This window comes from Mobula hypostoma, chromosome 4 (assembly GCF_963921235.1).
Source record: "Mobula hypostoma chromosome 4, sMobHyp1.1, whole genome shotgun sequence".
Taxonomy (NCBI): domain Eukaryota; kingdom Metazoa; phylum Chordata; class Chondrichthyes; order Myliobatiformes; family Myliobatidae; genus Mobula; species Mobula hypostoma.
In genome coordinates this window covers 3,683,135-3,705,510 of record NC_086100.1, presented here as the reverse complement: position 1 = coordinate 3,705,510, position 22,376 = coordinate 3,683,135, and the positions used below count along the sequence as shown (strand labels likewise).

The 22,376-nt window shown below is 41.5% G+C and overlaps 1 protein-coding gene across 2 annotated transcripts in view; it reads right to left on the bottom strand.

Moving 5' to 3' along the window:
- Positions 1 to 22,376, bottom strand: part of abcf3 (ATP-binding cassette, sub-family F (GCN20), member 3) — a 172,589-nt gene that overhangs the window by 40,471 nt on the left and 109,742 nt on the right. For both annotated transcript variants that reach the window (XM_063045252.1, XM_063045253.1), the window contains exons 9-14: positions 20,746 to 20,805; positions 17,461 to 17,517; positions 8,140 to 8,162; positions 3,655 to 3,710; positions 2,454 to 2,654; positions 806 to 882 (exon numbers count right to left, since the gene is read on the bottom strand). In XM_063045252.1, the coding sequence (XP_062901322.1) occupies positions 806 to 882; positions 2,454 to 2,654; positions 3,655 to 3,710; positions 8,140 to 8,162; positions 17,461 to 17,517; positions 20,746 to 20,805 (474 nt within the window). The remainder of the gene's footprint in view (positions 1 to 805; positions 883 to 2,453; positions 2,655 to 3,654; positions 3,711 to 8,139; positions 8,163 to 17,460; positions 17,518 to 20,745; positions 20,806 to 22,376) is intronic.

Sequence of the window (22,376 nt, the reverse complement as noted above, 5' to 3'; positions counted from 1 at the left end):
TTGATCTAAATGACCACACATATAATGATTAAATGGTTGCAGAACTACACCTAAACTTGTCTATTCACCTATGGAATACTAACCAAGGGAGCAATGATACATGGTTCTTAAAGGTTGCGATAGCTGGAGAGCGGGGAAATAGCTCCCTATTAAATGCTCCCAATGGTGTGCCCTCAAATAGCCTCTGACAACCAAGTGCTGGCCTTCACGTGTGGCTTAGCTACTAAGCTTGGCGGAACCATTTCTACGGACAGGAGAAGGGGCAAAGGCGGGATACTGGTATCTTAAAACCAGTCGCTTTGAGCACTGGTGGTTGGCAATTCATCCAGGAGAAGGAAAGCTCTGCTTTCAAACATCCATTGCCTTACGGCTATACCCACTTATGGCGAAGGCTTGGGTAAACCCAGAGGAAAAATCCGGAGCTGGAGTCCCTAAGGATTCCTATGTTGAGTTCAATGCTGACTGGCAACTCCTGCAATGCCGCTGGTTCCAAACTGTATTAGTCTGTGTTGTTCCTTTTGGATGGACCAGCTGGGTGGAGAGGTGGAGCCTGCTGCTTGGGGAACCACATGCTTTCTATACAGTACTGCCCTGACTTGCATATGACAACTAGGATGCAACTTCTGTGTCCACCCTGATTAACAGAGGGCCTACTAATGTCATATGTTTTCAAAACCAATCCTTGGCAACAAACTGATTTTATTTGCAACAATCTCAAGACAGCAAGAACAGCAAGTCCAACTAATTAGGGGATTGTTTTGACTTTCTTTCAAAGCTATCATAGCTGTGTGTCTCCAATACTCACAGTTTCTCCAGGAGTTTCAGTTTGCTCTGTACTTGTGAAGCCCTGTTGGCATTGTATCGGAATCTGTCAATGAACACCTAGTGGGTTGAGAAATATGGTTTGTTTAATAGAAAATCAGCACTTGGCTTCACACATTTTCATAGAACATAGAACACTACAGCACAGTCCAGGCCCTTCAGCTGTGCCAACCTGTTAACCTAAACCAACACTTCCCTCTTACACAGCCCTCCATTCCTCTACTGTCCATGTGCCTATTTAAGAGTTTCTCAGATTATTTATTTAGAGATACAGCACGGAGTAGGCCCTTTTGGACAAAGTAAGCCACCCAGCAACCCACCTATTTAACCCTTGCCTAATCACAGGACAATTTACAGTGACCAGTTTACCTACTAACTAGTACATCATTGGACTGTGGGAGGAAATCGACACGGTTCATGGGGAGGATGTACAAACTCCTTACAGAGGGCGATGGAATTGAAATCCAATGCCCCGAGCTGTAATATCATCACACTTACCACTACACTACCGTGGCACCCCATATTCCTAATGTACCACACCCCCCACCGCCAGTGCATTCCACATATCCACCACTCTCTATTTAAAAAAAAATCCTCTGATATCCACTAACGCTTCCTTCCAATCATCTTAAAAGTGTGCCCCCTCCTATCAGCCATTTCTGCCTTGGGAAAATGCCTCTGGCTGTCCTGTTTATGCCTGCTATCATCTTGTACAGCTTTAAACAGCCCACCTCATTCTCCTTCACTTCAGAGAAAAGTCCTAGCTCGCTCAACCTCCTTTCATTCTCAGAATCTTGCCACGTGGTCAGATCCAGAGGATTCAAGACCAGTCCCTCTCAAAGTACTTCACCACCATAGATGTAAGTGCAACTGGACAACAGTTGTTAAAGCAGCTCACACTACTCTTCTTGTTGACCTTTTGAAGTAGGTGGGAGCTTCTGATAGTAGCAATGAGAGATTGAAGTTGTCTTTGGATTCCCCACCAGTTGGTTAGCACAGGTTTCCAGAGCCTTACTAGGTACCCCTTTTGGGCCAGTGGCCTTGCAAGGGTTTACCCACTTGAAGAACAACCTGACAAAGACCTCGGAGACAGAGGTCAGCAGGTTAACGAATTTCGCAACATGTGTCAGTGATATTAAACCTGATTCTGATTTGGAGATCATGGCTGGTCTGTACCTCACCCGCATCTCCCCGTGCCTAGGTGCAGATCGGAAAAAGCTGTAGAAAGTTGTACAGCTCCATCATAAAACTAGCCTCTCCAGCAACGAGGACACCTTCAAAAGGTGAGGTTATTAAGGACCCCCATCAGCCAGAACATGCCATCAACGTATTGCTACCATCAAGGAGGGTGTACAGGATCCTGAAGACACACGCTCAACATTTTAGGAACAGGTTCTTCCCCTCTGCCATCAGATTTCTGAATGAACAATGAACCCATGTACATTACCTCACTCTTTATTTGCTCTTTTTGCAATACTTAAATATTATTTTAAAATATATTCAAAATTGTTATTTATAGTTTTATTATTGTCATACAATGCTGCCACAGAAGAGCAAATTTCATGACATGCCAGTGATATTGAACCTTTCTGGTAGAAAGCCATCCGTGCTCCCTGTGCAAAGATAAATACCTGTATGTGCTCTCTATACTGTTGTTGAGCCTCATACTCCCGCTGCTGATTTTTCAACCTCTCCTCTTTAGTCTTCACGAAGTTCTCATAGTCACCCCGATATGTTTCCAAGCGGTGTGAGTGCAGATGAACGATGTCAGTGGCCACAGCATTTAGAAAATTGCGATCATGCGACACCACCAGAATAGTGGACTGCCAGGTCTGGAAAGGAACACCACAAGACCATAACACATTGGAGAATGAGGCCATTCAGCCCATCAGGTCCTTTCCGCCATTCTATTATTGCTGATTTATTATCCCTCTCAACCCATTCTCCTGCCTTCTCCCCGTAACCTTTGATGCCCTGACTAATCAAGAACCCATCAACCTCCACTTTAAATATACTCAATGATTTGGTCTCCACAGCAGTCTGTGGCAATGAATTCCATGGATTCACCTCTTTCTGCCTAACATACGCACCCCCACTATAGGAAATATCCTCTCCACATCCACTCTATCTGAAATCATGGATTTATTTTCACTGAATTAGATTAACTAATGTTGCCTGGGTTTCATCTCCTAAATTACAGAGAAAGGTTGAACAAGTTAGGTCTTTATTTTTTGGAGCTTAGAAGGTTGAGGGGAGACTTGACAGAGGTGTTTAAAATTATGAAGGGGATTGATATAGTTGACGTGGTTAGACTTTTTCCATTGACAGTGGGGAAGATTCAAACAAGAGGGCATGGGTTGAGAATTAGAGGACAAAAGTTTAGGGGTAACACGAGGGGGAACTTCTTTACTCAGAGAGTGGTAGCTGTGTGGAATGAGCTTCCAGCAGAAGTGGTTGAGGCAGGTTCTATGTTGTCGTTTAAAGTTAAATTGGATAGGTACATGGACAGGAAAGGAATGGACGGTTATGGGCCGTGTGCAGGTCAGTGGGAATAGGATAGGGTAAGAGTTCGGCACGGACTAGAAGGGCCGAGATGGCCTGTTTCCGTGCTGTAATTGTTATATGGTTATAAGAAATCAGAGGTGCAAAGGGACCATAAGACCATAAGACACAGGAGCAGAATTAGGCCATTCAAGCCATGAGTCTGCTCCGCCATTCCATTACGGCTGATTTATTATCCCTCTCAACCCCAGGCTTCTGCCTTCTCCTTACTGAAAGCAACACAGTGATATGGCAGAGAAGGTACTGAGGGCCAACAGAGTAAAGACTCACCTGCAAGTAGTTTTCCAGCCACAAGATGGCTCGCACGTCCAACATGTTTGTAGGCTCTGAGAAAATCAGAAAGTTATTTCTGAGAATCCAAATATCAATCTCAGATTTAATTGTCATTCAGCTGTATATAATTAATCAAAAAAAAGTGTTCTTCCGGACCCAAGGTACAAAACCAAATACCAACAGTCACAACATAGCAATAGAAAGGAAGGACATAAGCCGGGAAGATGTGGAATCGATATGGGTAGAGCTGCGTAACACTAAGGGGCAGAAGACGCTGGTGGGAGTTGTGTACAGGTCACCTAACAGTAGTAGTGAGGTCGGAGATGGTATTAAACAGGAAATTAGAAATGTGTGCAATAAAGGAACAGCAGTTATAATGGGTGACTTCAATCTACATGTAGATTGGGTGAACCAAATTGGTAAAGGTGCTGAGGAAGAGGATTTCTTGGAATGTATGTGGGATGGTTTTTTGAACCAACATGTCGAGGAACCAACTAGAGAGCAGGCTATTCTGGACTGGGTTTTGAGCAATGAGGAAGGGTTAATTAGCAATCTTGTCGTGAGAGGCCCCTTGGGTAAGAGTGACCATAATATGGTGGAATTCTTCATTAAGATGGAGAGTGACATAGTTAATTCAGAAACAAAGGTTCTGAACTTAAAGAGGGCTAACTTTGAAGGTATGAGACGTGAATTAGCTAAGATAGACTGGCAAATGACACTTAAAGGATTGACGGTGGATATGCAATGGCAAGCATTTAAAGGTTGCTTGGATGAACTACAACAATTGTTCATCCCAGTTTGCCAAAAGAATAAATCAAGGAAGGTAGCACACCCGTGGCTGACAAGAGAAATCAGGGATACTATCAATTCCAAAGAAGAAGCATACAAATTAGCCAGAGAAAGTGGCTCACCTGAGGACTGGGAGAAATTCAGAGTTCAGCAGAGGAGGACAAAGGGCTTAATTAGGAAGGGGAAAAAAGATTATGAGAGAAAACTGACAGGGAACATAAAAACGGACTGTAAAAGCTTTTATAGATATGTAAAAAGGAAAAGACTGGTAAAGACAAATGTAGGTCCCCTGCAGACAGAAACAGGTGAATTGATTATGGGGAGCAAGGACATGGCAGACCAATTGAATAATTACTTTGGTTCTGTCTTCACTAAGGAGGACATAAATAATCTTCCAGAAATAGTAGGGGACAGAGGGTCCAGTGAGATGGAGGAACTGAGCGAAATACATGTTAGTAGGGAAGTGGTGTTAGGTAAATTGAAGGGATTAAAGGCAGATAAATCCCCAGGGCCAGATGGTCTGCATCCTAGAGTGCTTAAGGAAGTAGCCCAAGAAATAGTGGATGCTTTAGTGATAATTTTTCAAAACTTGTTAGATTCTGGACTAGTTCCTGAGGATTGGAGGGTGGCTAATGTAACTCCACTTTTTAAAAAAGGAGGGAGAGAGAAACCAGGGAATTATAGACCGGTTAGCCTAACGTCGGTGGTGGGGAAACTGCTGGAGTCAGTTATCAAGGATGTGATAACAGCACATTTGGAAAGCGGTGAAATGATCGGACAAAGTCAGCATGGATTTGTGAAAGGAAAATCATGTCTGATGAATCGCATAGAATTTTTTGAGGATGTAACTAGTAGAGTGGATAGGGGAGAACCAGTGGATGTGGTATATTTGGATTTTCAAAAGGCTTTTGACAAGGTCCCACACAGGAGATTAGTGTGCAAACTTAAAGCACACGGTATTGGGGGTAAGGTATTGGTGTGGGTGGAGAATTGGTTAGCAGACAGGAAGCAAAGAGTGGGAATAAACGGGACCTTTTAAGAATGGCAGACGGTGACTAGTGGGGTACCGCACGGCTCAGTGCTGGGACCCCAGTTGTTTACAATATATATTAATGACTTGGATGAGGGAATTAAATGCAGCATCTCCAAGTTTGCGGATGACACGAAGCTGGGTGGCAGTGTTAGCTGTGAGGAGGATGCTAAGAGGATGCAGGGTGACTTGGATAGGTTGGGTGAGTGGGCAAATTCATGGCAGATGCAATTTAATGTGGATAAATGTGAAGTTATCCACTTTGGTGGCAAAAATAGGAAAACAGATTATTATCTGAATGGTGGCCGATTAGGAAAAGGGGGAGGTGCAACGAGACCTGGGTGTCATTATACACCAGTCATTGAAAGTGGGCATGCAGGTACAGCAGGCGGTGAAAAAGGCGAATGGTATGCTGGCATTTATAGCAAGAGGATTCGAGTACAGGAGCAGGGAGGTACTACTGCAGTTGTACAAGGCCTTGGTGAGACCACACCTGGAGTATTGTGTGCAGTTTTGGTCCCCTAATCTGAGGAAAGACATCCTTGCCTTAGAGGGAGTACAAAGAAGGTTCACCAGATTGATTCCTGGGATGGCAGGACTTTCATATGAAGAAAGACTGGATGAACTGGGCTTGTACTCGCTGGAATTTAGAAGATTGAGGGGGGATCTGATTGAAACGTATAAAATCCTAAAGGGATTGGACAGGCTAGATGCAGGAAGATTGTTCCCGATGTTGGGGAAGTCCAGAACGAGGGGCCACAGTTTGAGGATAGAGGGGAAGCTTTTTAGGACCAAGATTAGGAAAAACTTCTTCACACAGAGAGTGGTGAATCTGTGGAATTCTCTGCCACAGGGAACAGTTGAGGCCAGTTCATTGGCTATATTTAAGAGGGAGTTAGATATGGCCCTTGTGGCTACGGGGGTCGGGGAGTGTGGAGGGAAGGCTGGGGCGGGGTTCTGAGTTGGATGATCAGCCATGATCATAATAAAGGGCGGTGCAGGCTCGAAGGGCCGAATGGCCTACTCCTGCACCTTTTTTCTAGTTTCTATGTTTCTATTACAGTAACAGTAAAACATACAGTCACAAAAAAATAATAATCTATCTCGTGCCTGGGCATTCTGCTCTGTAGATTGATGTTGCATGGGATGTTGTGGGTGCGAACAAGCCCTGCAGCAGTCTGATCATTACGTGCCAGTGTAGTCACAGACGAATACAATCCAGCTTCTCTTCCACCGAGCGAACACTGGAGAACAGCATCGTCGAGAGGGGCTAGCCCCCAACCCATCAAGGATGCCACACCATGTCGCCTCAGGGGTCTCCTCCCCCGGGCGGCTGCAACAGGCAACCCGGTGGCATGAGGGACTCGTTCACCAAACAGCTGGGGGCATGCAGTTCTCCATAGTCAGTCTCACCGTGAACCAGTGAACCAGCCTTGCAGTATTCTCTACTAACATCTGAAGCCAGCTATTTCATTTTCAACCTCAAACACCTCAATGGAGATGGTCTACAGACACTTTAAGTAGATGAAAAGTGCAGTTGCTCGTAAAACTGTGTCAATTCCCCTTGCAGGGACAGGGGCAACCAGTTAAGACCACAAGACTAAGACACAGGAGCAGAACTGGGCCATTCTGCCCATTGAATCTGCTCTGTCATTCCATCACGGCTGATTTATTATCCCTCTCCAGCCTATTCTTCTGACTCAGAACATAGAACAAACTGTCCCTTTGGCCCATAATGTTATACCCACCCTTTAATCCAGTCTAAGATTAATTTAACACTCCCCGCTCCCCACAAAGCCCTCCATCTTTTCTATCATCCACATGCCTATCTAAGAATCTCTCAAATGACCCGATTGTATCTGCCTCTACCACTACCCCTGGCAAGGCACTCCATGCACCCATCACTCTGTAAAAAATATACTTCTCACATCTCTCCTAATATTTTCTTCCAACATCTGAAGTAATACCCTCTCATACCAGCCACTTCTGCCCTGGAAAAGAGTCTCCAGCTGTCCACTCTATAATGCCTCTAATCATCTTGTACACTTCTATCAAGTCACCTCTGGTCCTCGTTCGCCACAAAGAGAAAAGCCTGAGCTCACTCAACCCATCCTCGTAAGACATGCTCTCTAACCCGGGCTGCGTCCTGGTAAATAGACTCAGAATAAAGGTATGTCCCTTTAGAACACAAATGAGGAGGAATTTCTTCAGCCAGAGCATGGTGAATCTGTGGAAATCAATACCATACAGCTGTGAAAGCCAAGTCAATGGGTATATTTAAAGTGGAGGTAGATAACTTCTTTATTATTAAAGGTGTCAAGAGTTATGAGGAGAAGGCAGGAGAATGGGGTTGAAAGGGATCAGCCACGATGGAACAGTGGAGCAGACACAACGGGCTTAGTGGCAGAGAAGGTTCTAAATGGACATCCCTCTATTCCGAGGCTGTTCCTTTAAGTCCTACAATTCTCCACGATAGGAAACATCTTCTCCATGTCCGCTCTATTCCACTCCATCTAGGGCTTTGAATATTCAGTAGGTTTCAATGAGATCCCTTCTCTTTCTTCTAAATTCCAGTGAGCCATCATATGCTCCCCATACATTAACCCTTTCATCGGAGTACATAAGGTAACACATGAATTGCATGTCTGAAAGAGGCAACTTACCATCTAGTAGCAGAAGATCAGGTCTGAGAGAGGAGAGAGAGATTAATGTAGATAGCTGTCAAATCACATATTAACATTACATTGTTGTTCCAGGCTTGTACCCCAACTACCAGCAAGGCAACAATTCTGCCTCACATTTCAGGCTGACAAAGCACATCAAACGATAACTGTGAGCAAAAAAAGCCCCAATTGAAAGATGGAACAATACATTACTAAGGCATGGAGTTTAAACTGCACACTGCAGAGGACAGAAAGCTCCACAATAAAGGTTGAGTCAATGGCGAGGAAGAAAAATGCAATGTTAGCATTCATTTCGAGAGGACCAGAATATAAAAGCAAGGATGTAATGTTCAGGCTTTATAAAGCACTGGTGAGGATTCACTTGGAGCATTGTGAGCATTTTGGGCCCCTTATCTAAGAAAGGATGTGTTGATGTTGGAAAGGGTTCAAAGGAGATTCATGAAAATGATTCTGGGGTTCAAAGGCTTGTCACATGAGGAGCATTTAATGGCTGTGGGCTTCTACTCATTTGGAATTCAGAAGAAAGAGGGGCGATCTCATTGAAACCTATTGAACGTTGAAAGGCCTCGACAGAGTGGATGCGGAGAAGGATGTTTCTCATGGTGGTGGAGTCTGAGACAAGAGGACACAGAAAAGAGGAGTATCCTTTCAGAACGGAGATGAGCAGGAATTTCTTTAGCCAGAGAGTGGTGAATCTGTGGAATTAGTTGCCACAGACGGCTCTGGAGGCCAAGTCATTGGATATACTTAATGCAGAGGTTGACAGATTCTTCATTAGTCAAGGCATGAAGGGATACAAGGAGCAGGCAAGAGATTTGATCTGAGGGGGAAAATGGATCAGCCAATGATGAAGTGGCAGAGTAGTCTTAATGGGCCAAAGCTCTGATTTTGCTCCTGTATCTTATGGTCTTATGGGTAATCAAAACTGCCCAGTGCATCATCAGCACCAGCCTACCAACTATCAAGGACATATATTTAGAAAGGTGCTGGAAAATGGCCAGTTATATCATGAAGGATCCCATACAAGTTCCCTATATGCACATGTATGTACATCATGCTAGATGTGCAGTAGGGAGCATCCTAACATGCTATATCACTGCAGGGTATGGAAACTACACCGTGACGGACAGGAAAGCTCTACAATGGGTAGTCAGAACTGCCCAACGCATCACCAGCACCAGCCTACCTATCAAGGATGATGAGGCTTTGGAGGGGGTTTTGCAGAAGAGGTTCACCAGAATGCTGGCTGGATTGGAGGGCATGTACTATCACCAGAGGATGGACAAACTTAGGTTGTTTTCTCTGAAGCAGTGGAAGCTGAGGGGAGATTTGATCCAAGTTTATAAGATTATGAGAGGGATTGACAGAGAAGACAGACAATATCTTTTACCAAGAGTTGAAATGTCTAATCCCAGAGGGCATGCATTTAAGGTGAGAGGGGGTAATTTCAAAACCGACGTGAAGGACAAGTTATTTTTACACAGAGAGTGGTGGGTGCCTAAAATGCGCTACCTGTGGTGGTGGTACATCAGAGACCTCTTTTTTGTAATATAATTTCTATTAAGTTTTCAAAAAGAATACATGAAAAGATAAAATCTACCCTCCCCCCTCCCCTTAACCCTCCCTCCCCCCCCCCATATATAGACCTACCTAAAAAGAAAGAAAAGAGAAAAAAAAAGAAAAGAGCCGCCTGGGTATTGGAAGGTTTCCACATGCTCCATGGGATTCAAATTAAATTTGGTATAATTATTTGTTACTTTCTCCAAGGGACCAAGATCTTTATCCGAGCACTTAAATATGCCATCCTATCTTTCGTAAATAAGGGCGCCAAATATTCAAAAATGTTACATATTTATCTCTTAAATTATAAGTAATTTTTTCGAGTGGAATAGAACTAGCCATTTCATTATTCCAACGATCCATACTTAAATACGAATCCGATTTCCAAGTAACTGCTATAGTCTTCTTAGCTACTGCCAATGCAATTTTTATAAATTCTTTCTGATATTTATTCAATTTAAGTTTCGGCTTTATCCCTTCAATATCACCTAATAGAAATAATACAGTGTTATGTGGAAGTTGAGTTCCAGTAATTTGCTCCAATAAGACTCTTAAATTTATCCAAAAGGGTTGAATTTTAAAACAAGACCAAGTAGAATGTAAAAAAGTACCAATTTCTTGATTACACCGAAAACATTTATCGGATAGATTTGAATTTAATCTATTTATTTTTTGTGGTGTAATATATAATTGGTGTAAAAAATTATATTGTACTAATCTAAGTTGAACATTTATTGTATTTGTCATACTGTCAAGACAGAGTCTTGACCAATTTGTTTCATCAATATTAATATTCAGATCTGTTTCCCATTTTTGCTTTGACTTATGGGTTCCTTGTTTAATTGTCTGTTCTTGAATCAAATTATACGTACAAGAAATAAATTTTTTAATTTTCCCTTTTTGAATTAAAATTTCAATTTCATTAGGTTTTGGCAAAAACATTGTTTGACCCAGCTTACCTTTTAAGTAAGCCCTTAATTGAAAGTAACAAAAGAAAGTATTATTTGATATTTTATATTTATCCTTTAATTGTTCAAATGACATCAATATACCTCGTTCAAAACAATCTCTTATAAAATCCAGACCTAATCAGTTCCCCTCTACCACCACTCTGCTCCGTCTAGTGGAATTAGTCCTTACTCTTAATAATTTCTCCTTTGGCTCCTCCCATTTCCTCCAAACTAAAGGTGTAGCTATGGGCACCCGTATGGGTCCTAGCTATGCCTGCCTTTTTGTTGGGTTTGTGGAACAATCTATGTTCCGTGCCTATTCTGGTGTCTGTCCCCCACTTTTCCTTCGCTATATCGACGACTGCATTGGCGCTGCTTCCTGCACGCATGCAGAACTCGTTGACTTTATTAACTTTGCCTCCAACTTTCACCCTGCCCTCAAGTTTATCTGGTCCATTTCCGACACCTCCCTCCCCTTTCTAGATCTTTCTGTCTCTGTCTCTGGAGACAGCTTATCCACTGATATCTACTATAAGCCTACTGACTCTCACAACTATCTGGACTATTCCTCTTCTCACCCTGTCTCTTGCAAAAACGCCATCCCCTTCTCGCAATTCCTCCGTCTCCGCCGCATCTGCTCTCAGGATGAGGCTTTTCATTCTAGGACGAGGGAGATGTCTTACTTTTTTAAAGAAAGGGGCTTCCCTTCCTCCACTATCAACTCTGCTCTTAAACGCATCTCCCCCATTTCACGTACATCTGCTCTCACTCCATCCTCCCACCACCCCACTAAGAATAGGGTTCCCCTGGTCCTCACCTACCACCCCACCAGCCTCCGGGTCCAACATATTATTCTCCGTAACTTCCGCCACCTCCAACGGGATCCCACCACTAAGCACATCTTTCCCTCCCCCCTCTCTCTGCATTCCGCAGGGATCGCTCCCTACACAACTCCCTTGTCCATTCGTCCCCCCCATCCCTCCCCACTGATCTCCCTCCTGGCACTTATCCGTGTAAGCGGAACAAGTGCTACACATGCCCTTACACTTCCTCCCTTACCACCATTCAGGGCCCCAAACAGTCCTTCCAGGTGAGGCATCACTTCACCTGTGAGTCGACTGGGGTGATGTACTGCGTCCGGTGCTCCCGATGTGGCCTTTTATATATTGGTGAGACCCGACGCAGACTGGGAGACCGCTTTGCTGAACATCTACGCTCTGTCCGCCAGAGAAAGCAGGATCTCCCAGTGGCCACACATTTTAATTCCATATCCCATTCCCATTCTGACATATCTATCCACGGCCTCCTCTACTGTAAAGATGAAGCCACACTCAGGTCGGAGGAACAACACCTTATATTCCGTCTGGGTAGCCTCCAACCTGATGGCATGAACATTGACTTCTCTAACTTCCGCTAAGGCCCCACTTCCCCCTCGTACCCCATCTGTTACTCATATTTATGCACACATTCTTTCTCTCACTCTCCTTTTTCTCCCTCTGTCCCTCTGTATACACCTCTTGCCCATCCTCTGGGTCACACCCCCCCGCCCTTGTCTTTCTTCCCGGACCTCCTGTCCCATGATCCTCTCGTATCCCCTTTTGCCTATCACCTGTCCAGCTCTCGGCTCTATCCCTCCCCCTCCTGTCTTCTCCTAACATTTTGGATCTCCCCGTCCCCCTCCAACTTTCAAATCCCTTACTCACTCTTCCTTCAGTTAGTCCTGACGAAGGGTCTCGGCCTGAAACGTCGACTGCACCTCTTCCTATAGATGCTGCTTGGCCTGCTGCGTTCACCAGCAACTTTGATGTATGTTCCTATAAATTTAATCCCTTATTGGTACCAATTATATAAAAATTGATTGTCCATTGTAAAAGGAATAAGTCTATTTTGGAACAAAGGTCTCCTTGCTAATAAAGATTTCTGTGTTTCATTATCCACATTTATCTTATTCCATAGATCAATCAAATGTGTTAATATAGGAGATTCTTTCTTTTCCCGTATCCATTTAGATTCCCATTTATATATAAAATCTTCAGGTCTATTTTCTCCTATCTTGTCTAATTCTATTTTAATCCATGCTGGTTTTCGATCATCGAAGAAAGATGCAATAAATCTAAGTTGATTTGCTTTATAATAGTTTTTAAAGTTTGGAAGTTGTAACCCTCCTAACCCAAACTTACATGTCCATTTTTCCAATGATATTCTTGACATTTTACCTTTCCAAAGAAATTTTCTCACACCTTTATTTAACTCTTGAAAAAATTTCTGTGGCGATTGTATTGGTAATGTTTGAAACAAATACTGTAATCTAGGAAATATATTCATTTTTACAACATTGACTCTACCTACTAATGTTATTGGTAGTATCATCCATTTGTCAAAATCTTCTTGAATTTTTTTCAATAGTGGTAAATAATTAAATTTATATAAATTCTTTACATCATTATCAAGTCTTATACCTAAATACTTTATACCATTTACCGGCCATCTAAATTGGGTTACTAATCGACATTGACTATAGTCTCCTTTAGTAAGAGGTAAAATTTCACTTTTATCCCAATTTATTTTGTAACCTGATACCTTCCCATATTCATCCAATCTAGAAGATAATTTATGTAACGAATGTTGTGGGTTTGTTAAGTAGATCAAAACATCATCGGCAAAAAGATTAATTTTATATTCCTCCTGATTAACTCTAAAACCTCTAATATCTGGATCAATTCTGATTAGTTCTGCTAATGGCTCTATCGTCAGTACAAATAAAGCAGGTGATAATGGACAACCTTGTCTAGTTGACCTTTTTAACTGGAATGGTGCTGAAAATTGAGAGTTTGTCACTACTTTAGCCCTAGGGTTAGAATTTAAAGTTTTAATCCAATTTATAAAAGATGTTCCTAACCCATATTTTTCTAATACTTTAAATAAAAAATCTGATTCTAATCTATCAAATGTTTTTTCTGCATCCAAGGCTACTACTATACTCTTCTCGTCCCTTTTTTGTGCCAAATGAATTATACTGAGTAGCCGGGTTACATTATCTGCCAATTGTCTATTTTTAATAAATCCTGCTTGATCCATATGTATTAATTTTGGTAAATATTTAGATAATCTATTCAATAAAATTTTTGCTATTATTTTATAATCCGTATTCAATAAAGAAATAGGCCTGTATGATGTTGGTTTTATAGAATCTCTATCTTTTTTTGGCAATACTATTACAATCGATGTTGAAAAAGATTCTGGAAGTTTATGTATTTTTTCTGCTTGACGTATTAGCTCCATAAAGAGAGGAAATAATAAATCTTTAAATTTTTTATAAAATTCAGGTGGAAAACCATCTTCTCCTGGAGATTTATTACTTTGGAGTGGTCCTAAAGCTTCTTCAACTTCTTTTAATGTAAAAGGCATATCTAATCCCTTCTGTTCTTCCAAATTCAATTTTGGAAGAGATACTTGTGATAAAAACTTTTCTATCTCATTAACATCATTTTGGGATTCTGATTGATATAATTCAGAATAGAAATTTTTAAAGGTTTCATTTATTTCAAGAGGTTTATAAGATATTTTATTTGCCCTTGTTCTAATTGCATTTATTGTTTTGGAAGCTTGTTCTGTTTTCAACTGCCAGGCAAGAATTTTATGTGCTCTCTCACCTAACTCATAATACCTTTGTTTAGTTCTTATAATTACTTTTTCCATTCTATATGTCTGAAGCGTATTATATTGTAACTTCTTATTGACAAGTTGCCTTTGTTTTCCTTCTGACATATATCTTTGAGATTCTTTTTCTATTTTTGTAATCTCTTTTTCCAATTGATCTAGTTCTGCCATATATTCTTTCTTAATTTTAGACGTATAACTTATTATCTGGCCCCTAAGATATGCTTTCATCGCATCCCATAATATAAATTTATCATCCACTGAATGAAAATTTGTATCCAAAAAAAATTGAATCTGCTTTTTCATAAAATCACAAAAATCTTGACGTTTTAATAATGTTGAATTAAATCTCCATCTATAAGCCACTTCTTCCTTATCAGCCATTATTATTGTCATTAATAAAGGAGAATGATCTGATAATATTCTTGCTTTATATTCCATATTTTTCACTCTGTGTTGAATATGCATTGACAATAGAAAAAAATCTATCCTTGAGTAAGTTTTATGTCTATGAGAATAGAACGAATAGTCTCTTTCTTTAGGATTGATTCTTCTCCATATATCAATCAAATTTAAATCTTTCATCAATGATAAAGTTAAATTTACTACCTTCGATTTTATAACAGCCTTGGTTGATCTATCTAAGACTGGGTCTAAGCAAAAATTAAAGTCTCCTCCAATTAATATTTTTTCATGTGCATCCACCAAATTCAAAAAAGCTTCTTGTATGAATTTTGCATCATTTTCGTTTGGTGCATAAATATTCATAAAAGTCCATAGTTCAGAAAAAAGTTGACAATGTATAATCACATATCTCCCCGCAGAATCAGTTATTGCATTTTGTATTCTAATTGGTAACGTTTTATTGATCAAAATTGCTACTCCCCTCACTTTTGAATTAAATGAAGCCGCAACAACACTACCCACCCAATCTCTCTTTAGTTTCTGATGTTCTGTTTCTGTTAGGTGCGTTTCCTGTAAAAAGCTAAATCAATCTTCATTTTTTAAATATGTCTTAAGATTCTTTTTCTTTTCACTGGTCCATTAAGCCCATTAACATTAAAACTCAAAAAATTCAATAAATTAGTCATTATTCTTAACAAAGTTACTCCAATCTAAAACATTACTTATCTTCTCAACTCTCATAGTTCCTTGGGGAATCTCTTTGAACTTCACCATGTTGCTATGTGTCTCCCTCCCAACCCTCCAGGCAAAAAGAAAAAAAAAGATAGAAAGAATACAAAAAAAGAAAAAAACAAAATACCCCCCCCACTAATGTTGTGAATGAAAAGATACACAACACTACCCCCCTCCATTTTACGGGTCGTGGCAAAAGCCACGCTTGCACACATGATTAGCATAGCAATTGGTCAGTGCTTCTTCCAGCTCCCCCGCAACAAAAAAAAATTATATATATACAGACAAAATTAGTGTTACTATTCCCAACTAATATTTCTCCAATTTTAACCTTTCTTACCCTCCTCGTATAATTAATAATATATTTATACATTCATCCACCTTCAAAAATCCAACAAGTCCATTCTTTGACCCAATCTTCATCTTCAATCTATCTCGCTCCCCTGGATTTGTTCTTGTATCTGGTGGATATTCAGAGAATCTCGCACAAACTGCTCCGCTTTCTGGTAGTCATCAAAAAATCTTTTTTCTCCACCAGGCAAAAAAATCTTCAAGGTTGCAGGATAACGCAATACAAATTGATAACCGTGATCCCATAGGGTTTTTTTCACTGGATTAAATTTCTTCCTTCTCTTCAAAAGTTCATAACTTATATCAGGGTAGAAAAAAACTTTGCTCCCTTGAATCATCAATGGCCCTTTTCTATCCTTGGCAGCTCGAGCAGCTGCCAGTAGAATCCTTTCCTTGTCTTGAAATCTTAAGAATTTTATTAAAATCGATCGTGGATATTGGTCATCTTTTGGTTTTGGTCGTAAAGCTCTATGTGCCCGCTCAATTTCAGTTGGTCGAACTTCCTCTTCCATTTGCAAAACTTCCGGGATCCATCTTTGAAAAAATTCTATTGGTTTTTCTCCCTCCGTACCTTCTTTAAGACCAACAATTTTAATATTATTACGTCTACTGAAATTTTCCAACATGTCCACTTTCTCCAAGAGTCGATTTCTTTCCAAGTTTCAGACAAGCAGATCATTTTCTGTTTTTTCCACTCTATCATTCATATGCCCCATTGCTCTTTCCATCTTCTGAAGCTTCTTATCCATTTTGTCCTGTCTTTCCATAACTTTATTATAGCACATCTTCATATCTCTAAGCTCTTCTCTTACTTTTCTTAGTTCAGCCGTTAATTGCAATATAGCCTCTCTTATGTCTCTATCATCTCCTTTACTTCCAATCGCTTCCAATTCTTCCTCCTCTTCTTCACCTGTGTTCTCTGCAGAATCCAATTCTGACTCTGAGTCATTTTCAATTGCAGTGGCTGTCGGTTCTTGTAGTTTGAGTTGTGTCGATTTGCGCATGCACTCTTCTTTGCGCATGCGCATTTCCGGCATCTTCTTCGGAGAAACCGCTATCACCGCCATTGCTCCCTGTTCTACCGAAGGAGATCCAACCTGAGTCCGAGGCTCCATCGTTGCAGTAGGCCCTTTTTTCTTCCCGTCTCACGGCTGCTTCACAACAGCAGACTTCTTTTGTTGTGGTTTAGGAGGCATATTGTAAAGTAGTCTTGCAAAGTTTATAAATAGTTTTCAGAAAATATTTATTAACTTTGTTTTGTTTAAACGGTACTTTGCTGGTTTGTTGCGGGAGAGCTGGATTTACACGTCTCAATCCCACGTCATCACGTGACGCCCCCCCCATCAGAGACTTTTAAAAGACGTTTAGATAGTCACATGAATGTGAGGAAAATGGAAGGATATGGACGTTGTGCAGGCAGAAGAGGGGATTAGTTAGGTTACCATATGACTACTAATTTAATTGGTAGGCAGAACACTGTGGGCTGAATGGCCTGTTCCTGTGTGAAGTGCCACAAGCCTGCTCCATTATTCAATGGTTTGTAAAACAGGCATCTGATCCATATCTCTATTTAAAGCCCAGCCACTATGGTCACCAGCTTTAAACTGGGTATGGACGGTGACATGGCAGATGAACCACTTACTTGGCGAACAATGCCCTGGCTAATGCCAGCCTCATTCTCCAGCCGCCAGAGAACTCCCTGCAAAAAAAAAATACCATTACAATCAGTTTCTGGAACAAAACTATCGTATCAGCTTCAAATTCACAAAGAGAGGCACAGGATGCATTTGCGGGAAGATGGAAGAGAATGAAAGTTCAAAGTAAATATACTATCAAACTATGTCTATTTTACCATATACTACCATGAACAGGCAAGATGGCACCAGCGACAAACATGACTAACAGCGACATCCTGCAGACAGTCCACGATACCACTTCTTTTCTTTCTTCTTTTAAATACACTTCTACTACTAATTTGTGTGTGACTGGAGCCTGGAATGTACATTTTGATAATGTGTTTGTGGACTGAATGACCGAACTGGCACTTTTGCTTTCCCCAAGGGAATTCGGCGTGGTTGAGAACAGAGCATGTGGCATAGTAGCACAATGTAAACCCGTGATCAACTCCAATTCTTGACCAACTCGCCGACTAGAGCATTGAGTAAGATTGAAATCAATGAAGATGAGAGCAGAAGGCAAGTGGGTGTTCACCGCCATCTACCTGCATTTGACTGGTTCCCCTCTCCCTCTCACTTGCTGCTGCTGGTGTCTTGGGTCTTGGCGAAGGTTTGATTGGTGTGGTTTGTGGATTGGACTCATTTCAGAGGACTCTGCATTTCATGTTATATGTCGGACTGGCTCCACAGCCTGCAGTTAATCAATGACACAGTGCAAAATTGAAATGAACTGAACTAAGCTGAATGTTCCTCAACTGTTTCAAGGACTCTGCAGTTTGACAGTTAATATTCTGTGTGTTGTTCACTCATGTTTTGCTGTTTGCACAATCTTTGCTTTTTGTGCACTGGGTGTTTGATTTTATTTTGAACAGGTTCCATGCTGCTTCTTTGTTTCGTGGCTGTCGGCGGGAAGATGAATATCAGGGTTGTATACTGCACACATACTTTGATAATAAATGTACTTTGATTCATTTTCTTGCAGTCACTTACAGGAAAACACCCTGAATACCCTGCCACCAACAAGGTCTCATAATTAGGACAGTGAGTTCTTTACTGTACTGCTTAGCTGTGCTGCACACTACATGCATTTTGAATTATATTTGCTTTATTTGTGGTAATATTTCACTTTCTATTCTGTATGTGATATATATTTTGTGGGTGCACTGTGGTCTGAACAAACATTGTTTTGTTTGGTTGTATACACGTACAGTCAGATGACAATAAACTTGAACTTGAAAAATAAAGTAATCTAATAAAATTTATGAAAAATTATACATAAACAAAGACTGACAAATACCCAACGTGCAAAAGAAGACAAACTATGCAAATAAAAGAAAGTAATACTGAGAACATGAGCTGTAAAGAATCCTTAAAAGTGAGTCTGTAGATTGTGGAAGCAGTACAGAGTGAGATGAGTGAAGTTATTCACAGTGGTTCAGGAGCCTCAGGGCTGTTGAGTCGTAAGCGTTGCTGAGCCCGGTGGTGTGGTATCACAGGCTCCTGTACCTCCTGCCCGATGGTAATCGTGAGAAGAGGGTACAAACTGGAACTAGGGGTCTTTGAAGAAGGATGCTGCTTTCTTGAATATAAACATGAGTGACAAGAGCAGTTGTACAGTGCTTCCATCACGTTCCTCCGTTCAAGAAAACTCCAGCAAATTCAACAATTAGCATCAAGACTGGCCTGTCTGAAGCCTGCTGTATTGGACTATTTTCTTTGCTTGTAATGTATATACCTACTTATATACATGTAACTGTTTACTATTTTTCATAGTGCTCACAGTACATATCCGCAGTTGTTCAGTGTACCCTCTAGTGGTTACAGTTCTTTGTATCATTCTGGAAAGCTCTGGAAGCTTCTCTGGTGTTGTAATATTTGAATAGGGGCTATCTGATTGGTTAACTCTCATCAATGAACTTAAATAGAAAATCTCTGATCTACGGTTATAAAAAGAGCCCACAAGACTCTGCCATCTTTGCTTCTTCTCTCCCTTCCATGACTCGCCTCTGCTTCTGTTACTGTGTGTTTTCAATTTCCTTTGTGCTATTAACACTCAATAAAACGATCATGAAGCAACAAGTTCTGTGCCTCATTCTTGAATTGCAAAAGAACCTTGCATTATAAACATCAAAATCCAACAAACCTATAATCCCAAAGTCCTGTCAGTTCAAAGCTCTATCAATCCCATTTCTGAGCGCATACTGACTCAGTGCACACAGATCTTCATGACATAATATTCTGAATACTTGTGACCCCTTAAGAAATATCTTCTCTCCTTAGACAGAAACACATACAAAATATTGGAGGAACTCATCAGGTCAGCTAGTACCTACAGAGGGAAATAAATAGTTGACATTTCAGGCCAAGACCCTTCAGCAGGACTGGAAAGGAAAGGGGCAGGAGCCAGAATAAGAAGTGGAGAGTGCAAGCTGGAAGGTGATAGGTGAAGCCAGGTGAGGAGGAAGGTGGGAGGGAATTGGTAGAAGATGTAAAATACAGAAGAAGTAGTTATCTGATAGAAGAAGACAGTGAGTCATGGGCGAAAGAGGAGGAGGGGAAACAGAGGGAGGGAATGGAAAAAGAGAAGGGGGGGGATTAGAAACTATTGGAAGTTTGAGAAAATAATGGTCATGCCATCAGGTTGGGGGCTACCCAGATGGAATACGAGGTGTTGCTCCTACAACCTGAGTTTGGCCTCACCCTGACAGTAGAGGAGGTCATGGACCAACATATCGGAATGGAAATGGAAAGAGGAATTAAACAGTCAACCCCTTTTCCAATCTACAGCCCTAAATCCAAGATGCAAGGAGAAACAGCACCACATTAACCCAGGCAGGCATCCTTCGAATCTGATGTTTGAAATAAGATCACTTCTTGCTTCCAAACTCAATGGATGAGATGAGAAAGGAGAAGAAAGAAATGACAAGAGATTACAAAAGGAAATGGGTAATGTACACACAGACACAAGGGATTCTGCAGATGCTGAAAATCTTGAGCAACACACACAAACTGATGGAGGAACTCGGCAAGTCAAGAGGGCCCAGACCCATGAAGGGCCTTGACATGAAGTCTCAACCGTTTATTCTTCTCCACAGATGCAGCCTAACTTATTAGATTCTCCAGCATTTTCTAAATCTATGTTGCACATCATATAATGCTCTATAACTGATAAGTGGTATTACTGATAAAATACTATCTGATATTTCCCCTAATCAATTTTAACAGCATTATCATTTTTTGCTATCTCTTACCTCGTTACTTGCTTCTGCATTTTGGAACTGAATCCCAAACCAGCTAGAATAACTGAAGCCCTGAAAATAGAATAGGAGACCAAATTGGACACAGAAACAGTGTGCAGAACTATTCATTTAAGAGGGGGAGAGAGTCTGAGCACCAGAAAGCAAGAGCTGAATGTTTTTTTTTCCCCCTCTGTCCCGCCCTTTATTACGTGCAGATTATGTACACAGTGACTTCAGTTCAGTTTCTGGTCAATGGCAAACTTGGCGATATGGAGAGTTGGTGTGAGGGACACTTTGACAATACTGATACCAGATATTGTGGATGATAGCTGGGTTTATTTCTTGTTGGATATCGCCATTCCTGGGCTCAAATGTTACTTGCCACCTCTCAGCCCAGGCCTGGAGATTGTCCAGGTCTTGCTGCAGTAGGATCTAGACTGTTTCTTTATCCAAGGAATCATGAATTCCCTGGTTCCTTAAGGTTGTCATAGCCGGGGGAGGTAGTGGAGATAAGCTCCCGCTACTTATTAAGTGGTAGCGTAGCGGTTCGTTCAATGCTATTAAAGCTCAGGGCATTCCAGAGTTTGGAGTTCAGTTCTGGCATTGTTCTGTAAAGAATCTCTGTACGTCTTCCCTGTGCATAGGTTTTCTCCGGGTCTTCTGGTTTCCTGCCACAGTCCAAAGATGTTCAGGTAGGTTAATTGGTCATTGTAAACTGCCCTGTGATTAGATTAGAGTATATCAGGTTTCTCAGGGGTTGGCTCAAAGGGCCAGAAGAGCCAACTCCACGCTGCGTCACAAAGTAAATAAATGCTCCCAATGGCATGTGTCTCAAACAGCCTCCGACAGCCAAGTCCAGCTCCTGGCTTTCTGCTGTGGCTTAGCTACTAAGCCCGGCGGAACCATTTCTACTGACAGGAGAAGGGGCAAAGGCAGGTTACTGGCACATTAAAATCATTCGCTTTGGGTAGATGAGGCTTGTCAAGCATAGTTGGCACCTCATCTTCGAGAAGGAAATCTCTCATCTCAAACTTCTGCTACCTTGCAGCGATACCTACTTATGGAGAAGACTTCGGCAGTAAACTCTGAGATAAAATGGGGAGCAGGAGTCCTAAAGGAAGTCTCATGTTCAGTTCAAAACTGACTGGCAACTCCTGTGACGCTAGTTTGGTGTCAAACTGTATCGGTTTCTACCAGTGTTTTGAATTCATCAACTGTGCGGAGAGGGAAACCTGCTGCACGGGCAACAACTTGTTCTCCATATTGCATTGCCCTGGTTTGTACACTGGCTTGTGTATATCCACGGCTGAGCCTGTTCAACAGCATGCCTACGTGAATGCTGTACAAATTTAGAGAGCCACAGTAGCATAGCGTTTCCAGGGCCAGCGATCGGGGTCTGTTAGAAGCTGATACATAACCCACACAGTCACAAGGGCAGCGTCAAGGTGCTCTGGCTTCCTCCCACATTCTAAAGATGTGCAGGTTAGGATTAGCAATTTGTGGGCACGATATGGTTCAGGGTGAATGGTGAAATGTTTAAAGGGAACATGAGGGGGAATTTCTTCACTCTCTGTACGTTGCGCGAGTGTGGAAGAAGTGGTGGATGCAGGTTCGATTTCAACAATTAAGAGATCGGGTACAGA